The sequence below is a fragment of the Sus scrofa genome, chromosome 15 (genome assembly GCF_000003025.6).
Source record: "Sus scrofa isolate TJ Tabasco breed Duroc chromosome 15, Sscrofa11.1, whole genome shotgun sequence".
NCBI classification, from domain to species: Eukaryota; Metazoa; Chordata; class Mammalia; order Artiodactyla; family Suidae; genus Sus; species Sus scrofa.
Window position 1 is genome coordinate 31,280,716 of NC_010457.5, and position 15,500 is coordinate 31,296,215.

At 39.6% G+C, this 15,500-nt stretch overlaps 1 protein-coding gene across 4 annotated transcripts in view; it reads right to left on the reverse strand.

Annotated features, from left to right (window-relative positions):
- Window positions 1-15,176, reverse strand: part of EPB41L5 (erythrocyte membrane protein band 4.1 like 5) — a 136,678-nt gene extending 121,502 nt beyond the window's left edge. For 2 of the 4 annotated variants that reach the window (XM_021075141.1, XM_021075139.1), the window contains exons 1-2: window positions 15,010-15,163; window positions 8,401-8,588 (exon numbers count right to left, since the gene is read on the reverse strand). In XM_021075141.1, the coding sequence (XP_020930800.1) occupies window positions 8,401-8,580 (180 nt within the window). In that variant the 5' untranslated portion in view covers window positions 8,581-8,588; window positions 15,010-15,163. Of the gene's footprint in view, window positions 1-8,400; window positions 8,589-14,743; window positions 14,808-15,009 lie in introns of those variants that run through there. The other 2 variants (XM_021075140.1, XM_021075143.1) reach the window with 2 other exon arrangements.

The window sequence follows — 15,500 nt, forward strand, 5'->3', positions numbered from 1 at the left end:
CGGTGACACTGGAGTCTTCAACCTACCCAGGGATTGAACCTGCATCCTCATGGATACTAGTCAGATCTCAACCTACTGAGCCACAATGGGAACTCCTTTTGTATGTTTTTGTTTGTTTGTTTTGTTTGCTTGTTTGTTTTTTGGCTGCTCCCACAGCATGTGGAAGTCACCAGGCCGGAGATCAAATCCACTCCACATAGCAGGGAACCAAGCCTCTATAGTGACAATGCCGGATTCTTAACCCACAATGCCATAAGAGAACTCCTGAAAGTTTTTGATTTTAAATCATACTTATGACTAAGTCCCAAAGCACTGCTAATAAACTAAATAGAATATAGCAACTATATAAAAATCTGCCAATGGCAATGATTCTAAAAAAACACAAAACATTTCTAAGTTACAGCAGGAAGTAATAGAAGTTGCAGAAATATTCTGCTGCATTCATCTGGTACCAAGTTTTTTGCCTCCTTGGTTAAATGTATTCCTAAGTATTTTATTCTTCTTGATGCTACTATAATGAAGGGATTAAGGTCTTAATTTCATTTCCAGACTGTGCATTGCTAGTGTACAGAAGTCCACCTGATTTTTGTTGACTGATTTTGAATCCTGCAACATTGTTGAATTTTTATTAGCTCTAATAGTTTTACTGTGGAATCGTCAGGGTTTTCAACTTATAAGATCATGTCATCTTAAAATGAGGTAATTTTACTTCTTCCCTTAGAATCTGGATGCTTATCATTTCTTTTTTTCTACTTAACTGCTCTGGCTAGAGTTTTCAATATTATATTAAATAGACATGCTGAAAGCAGGCATCCTTGTCTTGTTCCTAATCTTAGAGAAAAATAAGCTTATCTTCCATTTCTTACTTCTTTTATGCTTCCTATTTTGTACTTTTTTTCTCCTATGGGAGGAGTTCCCAAATATGATTTTCTAACTCAGTAATTTGTTCTCCAACCGCATGGGAGCATCCAGTACATTGGTACCAAACTTACATGCTTCTATTACCTTCATTCTAAGGTGTATTTCTACAACCAATTTCATATTCCATCAACACTCTCTATTTGCTTCAAAGACCAAAGGAAAACCTAGCTCCCTTATTCTGCTTTCATCCTTATTCTGCCAAAGCATTACTTGCCAGGCTCTTGAAACATGGCAGTTGTGTTTTGAGAAAGAATGGGCTCCTACCAGCTGGGTACCTGACTCCTCAGAATAAAAATTTTTCAAGGGTATGTAGGGAAGTCCTTGGTGGTCTCATCTCTTTTTTTAAAATCTTTTAATTATTCCTCTTCTTCTACAGCATGAAGTGTAAATTCCAGGGCATACAATAGTCTTTCCTAACTAATCCTAGCCTACTCTTACAGCCTTATCTTCTGCCACTCTAGCATTTTTACCTGCTTACAATTTCCCCAGTAAGTCATACCTTTAAGCCTTGGAACAATGCAATTCTGCACAGAACATCCATTAGGTCTCTAACGAACTCTTGACTAACTTCAAGAATCAGTACGTCTGTGTTACCTTTCAAAAAGCCAGTCATAAATCTTCTTTCTTTGGTGCTCTTTGTACATGTAATTCTAGTTAGTATAAACCCTATGCAAAGGCACAAAGTTGTAAAATGGTCCATTTTGGGCAAATTGTCAGAAGGTTCATTGCGGCCTGAGTGTGTAGAATATGGAGGTGAAATCCTCGATCCTAGGGCTGATATTTTATTCACTTTCTTATACCCTTTCACCTTGCATCTATTGCATGTGAACCAAGTAGAAAATGGAAAGTGAAGACAGAGATTCATACTCTGGCCCACCACAAATTTTTTTCAGCTACATCTAGACCAACACTTGCTACTTACATTATTTTCTTTCCTAACAAATTAATCTAGGTCACACGTCGTTTAGACCCAGTTCTCAATATCACATCCAAGATAGCATCTTCCATCAGCCTCTTCTCTTTCTCTGCCTAAGATGGGATTCATCCTAGAATGTTCCTCCTATTATCTCCACCTGTGTATATAAAGCCAGTTCCTTAGGAGCATTATTTTCTGTACAGTTAAACAAACTCAGGTCTCTCCCATCCAGCCATTCTCCAGCCACTGTTATTTCCTTTCTTTCACTGCCAAATCTCACGGCAATCCCCCATTTTCCCTTCACACACCTCCTCAAACAACTAAACAATATTTATTAAGTACCTACTAGGTACAAGGGACTACAAGAGGTCCAAAAAATAAATGACTGTCTTCAATAACTCCTTCAAACCCTCTGAAATACTGCTTCCAAATACATCCCACTGAAGCTCTTTTTTCTTTTTACACTGTTTAAAATTTTATTGAAGTATTGTTGATTTACAAGGTTTTGACAATTTCTGTACTGTTGTGATTCAGTTATACATGTACACACATCCATTCTCTTCCAGATTCTTTTCCCACATAGATTATCATAGAACATTGGGTAGAGTTCTCTGTGCTGCACACTAGGTTCCATATACCTCAGTGTGCACTGAAGCTCTTCTCTCTACTTCATTCTTCTACCCCTCCTCTCTGAAAGGTGACTTTCCTCATGATCTTCCACACAATCAACACTGACCTCTACACCAGTGGAATAACTACATTTTACTCATTTCTTTTCTTTTTTTGGGGGTGGGGTGGGGGTGGGAGCATGCACCCACAGCATGTGGAAGTGTTCCCAGGCCAGGCATCAAACTCGAGCCTTAGCAGCAACCAGAGCCACACAGTGACTACACTGATCCTTAACCCGCTGCACCACCAGGTAATTCCCATTTTACTCATTCCTCATCTTCATTCTGTCCTTTCTCATATTCACACGCAAAGCATTTCTTCTGCTGCAAACACAGCTATTAGTCTGCAGCCCCATCACCTTGTGCCTTTATTACTGTGCAGTCTCCAGTCTTGCTTTTTTTCCTGTAATGAAGCAAGCATACCACCTCTAAACTGAATTTGTGTCACAGCAGTAATCAGAGCCAAAGGAGTGACAGACAATGCTGAATCCTTAACCACTAGGCCACCAGAGAATTCCTATATGTCATTTTTATGTTTTTTAACTACTCAAAAACATTTAAGTAGAATAAAATGTAAGTATACAAAAATCCAGGCATTCTTTTTCTTTAACAGTTTTGAGATATATATCACATACCATATTATTCACCTACTAAAAGTATACAATTCAAAGGTATATTCACGGATATGTACAATCATCACAATTAATGTTAGAAAATTTTCATAGCCTCAAAAAGAGACCTCGTATCCTTCAGCTATTGGCCTCAACCACCCTTGACAGCACCCGTCAGTACCCATTCATCTGCCCTAAGCATTGTCTCATCTTTTTTCTCTCCTTTGGATTTTCTATTCTCGATGTTCATGTGAATGGAATCATAAACTATGCGGGTTTTTGTGACTGGCTTCTTCCACCCAACATATTTTCAAAGTTCATCCATGAAGCATGACCTTTATGGTCAAGCAGTATTCCATCACCTGGATATAACACTATATGTTATATAGATAATGTTTATCCATTTTATCTGCTGATGGACAGCTGGGTTTCGTCTATATTCGGGCTAATTAAGAACGATGCTGCTAGGAACATCTGTGTACATGTTTTTGTGTAAACATGCTTCCAACTCTCTCGGGCATATATTTAGAAGCACAAGTGCTAGGTAACAGGGTAAATATGTTTAATCATTTGAGGAGCGGACAGACTGTTTTCCAAGGCAGCTGGACCACGTTAACATTCCTTCTAAAGAATGTTAAGTGGTTCAGATTTCTCCACATCCTTACCAACACTTGGTATTATCTGGAATTTTTATTTTAGCCTCCCAAGTTGGTGTAAAGCAGTATTATTTTTTTTTTTTGGTTTTTTAGGGTCACACCGCAGCATATGGAGGTTCCCAGGCTGTAGCTGCCAGCCCACACCACAGCCACAGCCACACCAGATCCACAGCTTCATCTTCGACCTACACCACAGCTCACAGCAATGCCGGATCCTTAAACCACTGAGCAAGGCCAGGGATCGAACCTGCATCTTCAAGGATGCTAGTCAGATTTGTTTCAGCTGAGCCACTACAGGAATTCCCTTTATTAGCATTTCTGATGACTAATGATATCAAGCATTTCATGTGCTTGGTTGGTCACTTGGAGGAGTCTATTCAGATCTTTTGCCCACTTTTAAATTGGGTTATTTGTCTTATTATTGGGTTCTAACAGTTCTTTTTTTTTTTTTTTTTCCTTTGTTTTTCCTATTAGGGCCACACCCACAGCATATGAAATTTCCCAGGCTAGGGGTGGAATCGGAGCTGCAGCTGCCAGCCTACACCATAGCCATACCAGTCCCAAGCCCTATCTGCAACTTACACCATAAGCTGGCAGCAACGCCAGATTCTTAACCTACTGAGCAGGGGCAGGGATCAAATGTGCATCCTCATGGATACTAGGTGGATTCTTAACCTGGTGAGCCACAATGGGAACTCTAGGTTCTAACAATTCTTTATATGTTCTAGATACTTATCAGATATATAATTTGCAAATACTTTCTCATTCTGCAAGAGCCTTTTCACCCTCTTCATGATGTCTCCAGGGCACAAAGGTTATAATCCTGATAATGTCTGATTTATTTATTTCTTTTGTTGTTCATGTTTCTGGTGTCATATCCAAGAAAATGGTAATGAATCCAAGGTCATGAAGATTTATCCCTGTATAAGAGTTTTATAGTCTTATGTTTAGGACTTTGATCCATTTGAGTTAATTTTTTTTTTGGGTATTTAAGCTGCATGCACATTCTCAAGCCAGGGATCAAACCCACCCCCCAGCAGTGACACTGCCGGATCCTTAACCCACTAGGCCACCAGGGAACTCAGCTTTGAGTTAATTTTTGTCAATGTATGAGTTAAGGTTCCAATTTTATTCTTTTGCACATGGCTATCCTGTTCTAGAACCATTTGCTGAAAAGACTATTCATTCCCTCATTGAATGGCTCTGGTACCTGTCAAAAATCAATCGCCCATAGCTCTATGGATTTATTTCTCAGTTTCCTATACTGTTTCATTGGTCTACATGTCTATCCTTGCACCAACAAATCACACTATCCAGATTACTATATAGTAAGGTTTATAGTAAGGTTTATAGTAAGGTTTCGTGGTTTTTTGGTTTTGTTTTTGCTTTTTACAGCCTCACTTGTAGCATACAGAAGTTCCCATGTGAAGAGTCAAATCAGAGCTGCAGCTGCTGGCCTACGCTACAGCCACAACAACTCAGGATTTGAGCTACATCTGCGACTTACACCACAGCTCATGACAACACTGGATCCTTAATCCACTGAGCAAGGCCAAGGATCGAACCTGTTGAGTTACAAAGGAAACCCCCTATAAGTAAGTTTTAAAACTGGGAAATATAAGCCCTGCTACTTTGTTCTTTTTAAATATTATTTTGGTTATTATGGGCCCCCTGAAATTCCATATGAATTTTAAAAATCAGCTTGTCAACATCTACAAATAAGGTGTGTGATATCCTTGGTAGGATTACATTGCATCTGCAAGTCAGTTTTGGGTGTAAGGCCATCTTAACAATGTTAAGTCTTCCAATTTGTGAACATAGAATTTTTTACATTTATTTAAAGGTATAATAGTCTATATAACTTAAATCAAATGAGTTACTGCAGCATTTCCAAAGAGTAAATTCTAAAATCAGATGATTAGAAATTTCTACCTCATGCCATCATCATTTACCAAAAGGCATTCTCACTATATTAGTTCCTTTAAAAAAATAAGTAGAAGGTATTTAAATCCCCTCCTCTAATTTTGAGAGGAAAGGGAAAGAGAAGAAATTAACTATTACTACTAGTGTATATTAACCTGAGGTGGCTAGATCTAAATTTCTCTACTTAATTACAGATAATTCCTTACTTATTGCCTGGGTGATCATCTTAGTTTCATGCTGCTTGCTAAGATCAGTAGTGACCCTCATCCTAATAGGAAATAAGCATGTGTTCATTCAATTTCTAAGATCAATTCTAAATCTTCTTTCAGAACCATACTAGACTGTTTAAGAAGCTAAACCAAAAAAAAACCAAAAACAAAAACAGAGAGAGAGAGAAAAAAAACTGCAGTTCCTACTGTGGCGCAACAGGATCAGTGATATCTCTGCAGTGCCAGGACGAAGGTTTGATCCCCAGCCCGGCACAGTGGGTAAAAGGATCCAACATTGCCATAGCTGTGGCACAGGTCACAACTGTGATCTGATCTCTGGCCCAAGAACTCCATATGCTGTGTAGCGGCCAAAAAAGAAAAGAGAAAGAGAAAACCTTTCTTCATAGAAATGAGTATTCCTCTAGCCCTTGTCTTTACTAAGGCATTTCAGCAGAGGGGGGTGGCGGGGAGGGAAACACCCACTTTATATCCATACAAGCACCTAGAGTGAGCATACTAATACTTCGCTTGCAGAGCTGAAAAGGCAATTAATTGTTCTGGTTCCACAAAGAGTCAAATCTTGGCTTTTTCACAGCAATTGTCTGCATGTGAGGCCAGCCAACATTTCTAGCCTTGATCAAGCATCACACACCTGCTTACTGAGCACCTGAGGCAAAGGAAGCCATTTCATACCAGTCACTAGCCGTCTGTTCCACTATGTTCCACTATTTAAAACCCAGTGCTGCTTTCTCATCCACACTATGTCACCTTTTCAAAAAACTCCGTTTCAAATTCCACCTTCCTGGTATCAGCCTCCCCATCAATCACCTTGAGACTTCATACTTCAGACATTAGGTAATAAGAAACTTCTTTCCACTCTCTTATACAGCAATCTCAAGCTTTTGACCACATACCTAATGCTATTTTAATGGAATAGTACACAAAACTCTTAAGATCCTTATCAAATTAAGAAATGAATGTGAAAACTACCCTCACAAAGTATCACATATTAGAATGTCTGACAAACCCTTAGGAAGAAAATTTAAATGCATTAAAGTCTTTCAGACAGTATACAAATATTTCTGTACAAATATAATACTCAAAAAGATGACTTCAAAACATTTCAAGATATCCTGTTCTTAATTTTACCATATTCCTTTTTTTTTTCCTTTTTCTTTTTAGGGCCCTCCTGGGCATATGGGAGTTCCCAGGCTAGGGGTCAAATATGAGCTGCAGGCTGCTGGCCTACACCACAGCCACAGCAACACTGGATCTGAGCCGCGTCTGTAACCTACACCACAACTCATGACAACGCTGGGTCCTTAACCCACTAAGAGAGGCCAGGGATAGAACCCGCATCCTCATGGATACCAGTCAGGTTTGTAACCTACTGGGCCACTACAGGAACTCCCTCATATTCCATTATTTAAAAAAAAAAAAGTATAAGGAACATATTTAGTCATTCTAAATTACTTGATCAATCAGAATGTTCATTTAAACAAACCATCCAACTCTTTAATCTCTCACTCTGTGAGTTTAAGGCCTTGCAGAGCTTATTCAACTTTGTAATGCAGCAACACCCAGGCTATCCTGCTGCACAAAGAGATTTTTTTAAACTGCATTTTGGGTGAATGAGTATGTAGTAAAAAGCGTTTGTGGGGAAGGAAGACATGTGGAAGATTCAAAGACACCTCAGCTCACACATTTTACAGCTTGGTTACGTAAATCTTTTAATACAGGACAAAGAGCAGACAGCTCGGGAAAAAACTCAACTTCCCCCAAACCATACAGCTACTTCTTCCACTCCCCTCAAAAAAAGACCTGTAAGGAATACGTTAGCCCCTTTCAAATATATTGGACTGTTTCATACTTTGAGTTATGATTATTCATAACTGCAAAAAAATCTCAAAATGTGATATAACTGTAACATCCACTCTTGAAAAAAAGATTACAGCATATGTATGGAAAAACAGGTTGTATGGAAAAACCTACTTTGCAAACTACTTTGAGAACAGAGATAGAACAGCCAGAGCTGAGGAGTATGAAGAAAGTCCTTTTACTCACCTCATTTCATTAAAATTTCAGCAAGCACATCAAACTGGAGGAATTATTTGTTTTAAGGAAAGTAAGGAGTGTTTTGAAAATTACAAAAAAATATCGAGAACTAAAAGTCTTATAGTATCCACATAAGTATCATTATCGTCCCCAAAGATTCTTATTGCTTTAATCCTAGCTCAACAAGGATTGTGAGAAATCCACTAGAGTACACTCCATACTGCTGTCACACATACAAGACTCATGCCAGTAATTGCCCTAACACTTGAAAGTTTCAGTTAACTGCCACTAATCCCAGGGAAATACTCTCATTCCAGGTGTCTAAGGCTACCTGATCCACGGGAGCCCATGTTACCTAACCCTCTGGAAGTTAGCGGTGGAAAGCTCAGAAGAAGAAAAGTGACCCCAGGGAGAATCTTTAGGTCAGCAAGACCTACATACCGGCAAGTCCACACTGACATCAGTGCCATCCAGGAGGGACACCCGGCACGTGATGACAGACTTCGCATCTCCAGCCGCAGGGATGTGCGTGGCAGCACGCTGAGCTTCTCGGAGCCTTTCCTTCTCAGCATGTTTACGCATCGACCTCCGACCGAGGGTTCTGCGGAAGAAGCTCAGCATCTTGGTCACTACAAAACCAGAGAGAAAAAGGTATCAGAAGTCTCCTTACAATTTGTAGTCAGACAGATGGTGTCATTTAGGAAAGTTCTGTCAACATTAGCAGATGAGTTATTAAAAAGAGCACCTGGCCAAGTAAATTTAAAGACAATAAATCTGGCTACTTTAATTCATAATTTTTAAAGACTGTAACACAAAATAGAACTATGGCTTAAAGCATTTCTAAACTTTCTGGACTATTTTATAGGGCACTAATCTAGTAAGAGAGGGGCAAACATTCATGAAGTTCATCAGGTCTTTTGGGCCAATAAATTATAGGTACGATAGCCAAACATTAGGAGACAAAGCCATACACTGAGGTTTCCTTTGATAATAACAACAATCCTAGGAAGTTCCTTTTCTTCTCTCAGCATTCATAGTAAAAATACAAAAATCATCACCTATTTCAGCTGAAATACAAATATAATGTAAATATAAGTTTTTATCAAATACTCTATTACTTACAGATTTTAAATTGCTGCTTAATATAAATAATTCCTTACAATGTCAAATTAATGCTACCTCTTTCCTTATCTCTGTTAAGAACATTAAGGTTAATCAAAGTAATCTAAACAAGTTAAACACAGCAGACATAAAATGGAAACATCATAAAAACTACCTGGCTAACCTAAAGTTTAATTTACAAAACTAAGAGTTGCATAAGGTCACAGAGAAAACAGGTTGTGCAGACAAAAGAAAAGTAATCACAGTGCACTAAATGACTCAGCTAATAATTTCAGTCATAATAATATAAACACTAATATTGATCAAACCCAAACTATAAAGTAACAGAACTGAGAGGTATGTAATATGGGTTGGTGCAGAAAGAGCCAACTTCTAATCGTGCCTAGTAGGAATTCAACAAATAATTCGTGAAACTAAAAAAATCAAGAAGTAGCAATAAGAGTTTATTATTTAAAAATGTGAAATGGGAGTTCCCCTCTTGGCTCAGTGGAAACAAATCTGACTAGTAATTTTGAGGACACAGGTTCAATCCCTGGCCTCGCTCAGTGGCTTAGGGATCTGGTATTGCCATGAGCTGCTGTGTAGGTCACAGACGAGGCTCAGATCTGGCCTTGCTGTGGCTGCAGCTGCAGCTCTGATTTGACCCCTAGCCTGGGAACCTCCATATGCTGTGGGTACAGCCCTAAAAAGACCAAAAAAAAAAAAAAAAAAAAAGTGAAATGATCGCCCTCAGGAAGAAGAATTCAGGAGAATGATCTTGTTTTGGAAGAAGCCGTCAGATCAGAAAACTTTTTTTTTTTTTTTTTTTGGCTTTTTAGGGCCACACTGGTGGCATATGGAGGTTCCCAGGCTAGGGGTCCAATTGGAGCTGTAACTAGCTGCCTGCCTACACCACAGCCCCAGCAAAGCCAGATCCAAGCTGCGTCTGTGACCTATACCACCACAGCTCATGGCAACACCAGATGCTTAACCCACTAAGTGAGGCCAGGGATTGAAACTGCATCCTCATGGATGCTAGTCAGATTCATTTCTGCTAAGCCACGATAGGAACTCCCAGATACTCTTTTAACCACATACACTCATAAGTTTTATAAAAAATAAAAGCAGGAGTTCCTGTCTCAGCAGTGGTCACAGACATGGCTTAGATCCTGCATTGTTGTGGCTGTGGTATAGGCTGGCAACTGCAGCTCCGACTCAACCTGGGACCATCCATATGCTGCGGTGCAGCTCTAAAATAAAATAAAATAAAAGCTATTTTTGAAGTAAAATAAATACTATCACATGAAAAAAAGAAGTGTCTATGAATCAAAGATTATCATACACATATTACAAGTATGGATAATTCTACATAATGAGGTAAACTGGCAAGGCCATGATACTTGTCATGTGCACATTCAGAGAAATAGCTAGAATCCTACATAGCTTTTCAGTTTACAAAGCACACATACCTAACTATCTGGCCCCAGTCTCTTTCTTTCCAGGTTTCTTTTCAGGCAATGCTCCCTTTGCATTTTGTTCACCAGTCTCATTTCAGCTGACTATGAGAGCTCATACTTGTTGTCCCAGACTTAACACCCTATGTCAGAGAATCCTTAGTATTCCCCTTTACTTAACTCCACCTATCTCTCCCTTGGGAAACAATCCCTGATATCTCAAGAGTCAGTCACTCCCCTCAACACATCTTCACTGAACCTTGAAAATATTTTTCTGCCTCACTAATCAGATTTTAATTATTCCTTTACATGTCTGTCTCCTTTACTGTGTCCTTCTAGAGGACACCACTCCTACTCTGAGTGGCTAGCCATCCAGTGCCTTTCATCATCAAGCACAACAAAAACATTTAGTAAATAATCTTACTTGGTACTCAGAAAAATGTCCCAAAGCACTGTTTTATTTTGATGACCAAACCAAGCGTCACAGATTAAATCAATGACCAACCCCACTTATTTAGCAAATAGTCAAGATGGGGCTCAAACTCTGATTTTCTGACTCCAAATCTTAGTCTCTCTTTCTACTAACTATTCACGTAAAACTCATTATAGAAGAAAGAAATTATCAAAGACACAGCTAAAAAGATGCTGAATGAAAGTACAACATAAAACATACATTATGAATTTGTTTTTTAAAACCTAACCCAGTTCATTCAAGAAACTGCAAGGAGGTTAAAAAAAAAAAAAAAGAGAGAGAGAGAGAGATTCAAAGAAACTACATATTCAAAGAGACTTAAAACAAATATCAAACAATCACAATGTGCTGACTGATTTTAGATTCTAATTCAAATAACAAAGTTTTTAAGTTGTCAGATACTATTGAGGGAAGCTAGGTGAAAAGAACTCTACTTTTGTAACTTCAACATAAGTCTAAAATTATTTCAAATTAAAATACTTTTTCAAGTCACACATTTGTTATCATACATATAATTTATAAGAAGTCTTGCATAACCAGTTGATGCTTTAACGCAGATGCATTTGTAAACATGATAAAAGCTAGAATATTAAAACAAATATCAACATATTTAAAAAATAATTCATTGAAAAAATTTAAAATAATTCAGTAGCTATAAATTGAAAGTTACAGCCTCATTTTACAAGCATGCAAACTCCTATGTAATCAGGTAAACTGGTGAAACCATGAAAGTTGTGTGAACTTCCTAAGGACATAAATTACACACACACACATTTGAACACTAATTGGATTGTTTATAATGACAAAGTAAGTACTATCAATTTCCTTTTGGCTAAAATGTGGTATCAAAGATATGTTAAAAAAAAGTAGTCTTTATCTTTAAAAATATATACTGAAATATTTATAGGAGAATTGATATGATGTCTAGTATTTGCATCAAAATAGTACAAGGAAGGGGTTTAAGGAGCAAGGGAGATGAAAAAACTTGGCCAGATAACTGGCCAGTAACTGTTGAAGCTGATGATGGGTACATGGAGTATATTCTTCTACTTCAGTATATGCTGAATTTTTGCATACCAAAAATTTTAAGGGAACAAATTTTTTAAAAAGAATTATTACGCAAAATTCAACATAGACTGAAAAAACTTAATGTGAAAGCAGTTACATGAAAACCAAGTTCAGACCAACTAAAGTGAAAGAAATGAGTATTAGGAAAAAAACAAATAGTAAATTAGGGTGAAGAGCCTTTAAAATTTTTTCTGCGAAAACATTTTTGAAAGATTAACATGCAGTTTTTTGTTTTTGTCTTTTTAGGGCCAAACCCACAGCATATGGAGGTTCCCAGGCTAGGGGTCAAATCGGAGCTACAGCTGCCTGCCTACACCACAACTCATGCCAACACCGGATCCTTAACCCACTGAGAGATGCCAGGGATCGAACCTGCATTTTCATGGATGCTAGTCAGATTTGTTTCCACTGAACCACGACGGGAACTCCAATATGCAGTTTAATAAAGAATTACCACAAATCATGAAGATATACAACCCAGAGGTGAAAGATCGGGCAAGATATGAAGAAGCAAGCTCTAAAAGATGACATGCAATAAAAATACTCATTAAAAAAATGTTTAACCTCAACAGCAACCAAGGAAATCCAAATTTAAAAAAATAAGATACTGTCTTGGTATTTGACAGATTCTAGACAGCCAATGTTGAAAAGGATATACGAAAAACCATCACCTTGAGACAATGTCCTCTTGGAGGAAGATGTGACCACACTATCAAAAACTTTAACATGCATACTCTTTTACACAGCAATTCTATTTCTGGTAGGATATCCTAAAGAAATAGTCCCATATATGCTCCAAGTTGTAGAAACAACTTTAAGCACATAATTAAGAAAAATTTAAGTATGTCCACCAACATGCAAGTAATTAAATAATGGTTCATACAATGGCGCACAAGAGAGTTGTTTTTCAACTACAGTTGACATAGATACTGATAAAATTTACAAGTGAAAAATGAAATCAGAAAAACAAATACAGTTTTATTCCACACTAGGGTGGGATACCTACATACACATATTTATTATACCTTACACACACACACACACACACACACACACCCCCAAACTTAAATGAGGTTATCTCTGGAGAGGGTCATGTGGAGGTGCTTAATTTTTCTATAAGAATATATAAACATAAGTTTTAAAAAATTTGTTAAAAAGTTTTCCCATATTCACTCTTTTCCCACCCCCACCCCCTATTCCCACTTTCATTCTTCAGGCTGCAGCACTGGATTTTTAGCAACGCCAATCAGACCCCTGTTTAAAAAATCTTCAATGGCCTTGCTCCCTGATCCAGCTCCTCCTACATCTGACCCTACTGGCCACCCACTCCCATGTGCTCACTGGAGTAACTCTTCCACTCAGCCCAAGAGTCTTTAACTCTTGGCCTTTTTTTGCTTTCGCTGTTCCATCTTTTTGGGATGTCCCTTTCCCACTCCACCTCTTTCCCACCCTCTCCCACCCACACACAGGGCTACCTTCAGATTTCTGGCTGAAAGGTCTTTTACACAGAAAAATATTCCCTGCCTTCTAAGTCAGGTTCCCGTGTTAGTACCCTTAGTCTTTTCTTTATGACACCGCAGGAAACTGTAATTAAATACCGAATTGTTTGTTTATTTTACCAGGCATTTCCCAGACTAACACACAAGCACAGGGACCTAGTCTGACTTGTTTTGTGACCTGCGAGCACAACACTATGCATATTAGGAGCTCAGTAAGAAACTTGCCTAAAACAATACAATGATATTTTTGGATAGTACGTTTATTTTTTTAATTTACTTTGTTTGAAGTAGAGCTGATTTACAAGGTTGTGTTAATTTCTGCAGTACAGCAAAGTGGCTCAGTTATGCATATATATAAATATTCTTTTTCATTTTCTTTTCCATTATGGTTTATCACAGGATATTGATACAGTTCTTTGAGCTCTACAGCTATCCTGTTGTTTATCCATTCATGTATACTAGTTTGCATCTGCTAACCCCAAACTCCAGATCCATCCCTCCCCCATCCTCAAAGGTTTTAAGTACCAGTTTTTAATTTATTATTTCTAATTTTTCAGCTATGAACTAACAAGAAGGGTTTCCTTTACAAGCAAAAAAATGCAAACTAAAGTAATCCATTTACTAACTAAACTAACTTAAGTTTTTCAAAGAAAGATATAAAACTCAAAAAGTTTGTCATACGTGTACACGCTCTTACATGCCTGGTAGACACAATCTTCGTTAAGCAACTGCTTTCTGATAACGCAACAAGCCAATATACAGCAAACACCATTAAGGTAATAAAATCCCAATATAGGAATAATTCAACAGTTAAACATATCGTTTCCTAATGAATTTTATCTAAAAAAAAAGAAAACCCCGCAAACTCATTTCTGTACAAGTAACCTATTATGGTGGGGGGGGTAGCAACTTGTTAATTATCTCAGAAATGGAGCTATGGGAAACTTTTTCTCTAATTCTTAAAAAAAACTTTTGATGTTAATTTAAAATGTTGCAGGCACAATATCGTAAATCAATCATAATTAAAAAGAAAACTGTTGAAAATACTTGGTATTCTAACAAGAGCAGGACCATGACGACAGCAACAGGTAGCATCAAAGTTCACCCCCCAAAGTCCCCGGACCCAGCTCTCCGCGGGCCACGGTGGGGGCGGGGAGGGCCCCGGAGGCCTCGCCCTTGCTAGGACACACCTGCCTCTCAGCTTCCAAACGCAAGGCAGCCCCAAGCGCATTCGCGACACCAAGCCAAGGTGTGTTTCCCTGACCCGCCACGTCCACGTCGCCAGTGGGCGCCCCTGGCCCGTCCCCCAGTCCCCCGACGCCGGACGCCGCCCCTCCCCTCGCGGGTTCAATATTCCGCCGGCCGACGGGCAAGCGCCCGGTGGCCCGAGGGTCACGGGCGAGGCCGCAGCCCCGGCGCGGGCGACCGAGAACCCAAGCGCGGGCCGCGCGCTTACCTGGGCTGCGACCGCGGCGCGGCCACGAGGGGAGCTGACCGCGCGAGGCTGCGAGGGGCGGCTCCTCCGGAGACGCCAAGAAATGGCGACCTGAGGCGCGCCCACCGCGGGCTAATCCCCTGCGGACCCCGACGCCCGCCGGCCCGCCCCTTAAAGCCCCTAAGCTCCGCCCTGGGGGCGGGTCAATCTGCTCTTAAATGGGCAACGCCGCCGCCCCGGAAACGGCCCGGCTCGGCGATGCTCCGTTTAAAGCGGCGCTGCTAGTCCCGCCGACCCCGCCCGGCGCCCGCGGCTGTGAAAACGGCCCTTAGGAAGGAGGGTTGCGCACCTGCGGCGCCCCTCATTAGCCCCCTCCCAGCCCGCGGACAGAGCCTGGCGTCAGGTGCCGCTGGAGCGTCCACTCCGTCGCTCAAAAAATTCATTCATTCAGCAATTATTTACTACTCTGCTGATAAAAGAACCCTCATTCTACTGGGACAGAGACGGTAACA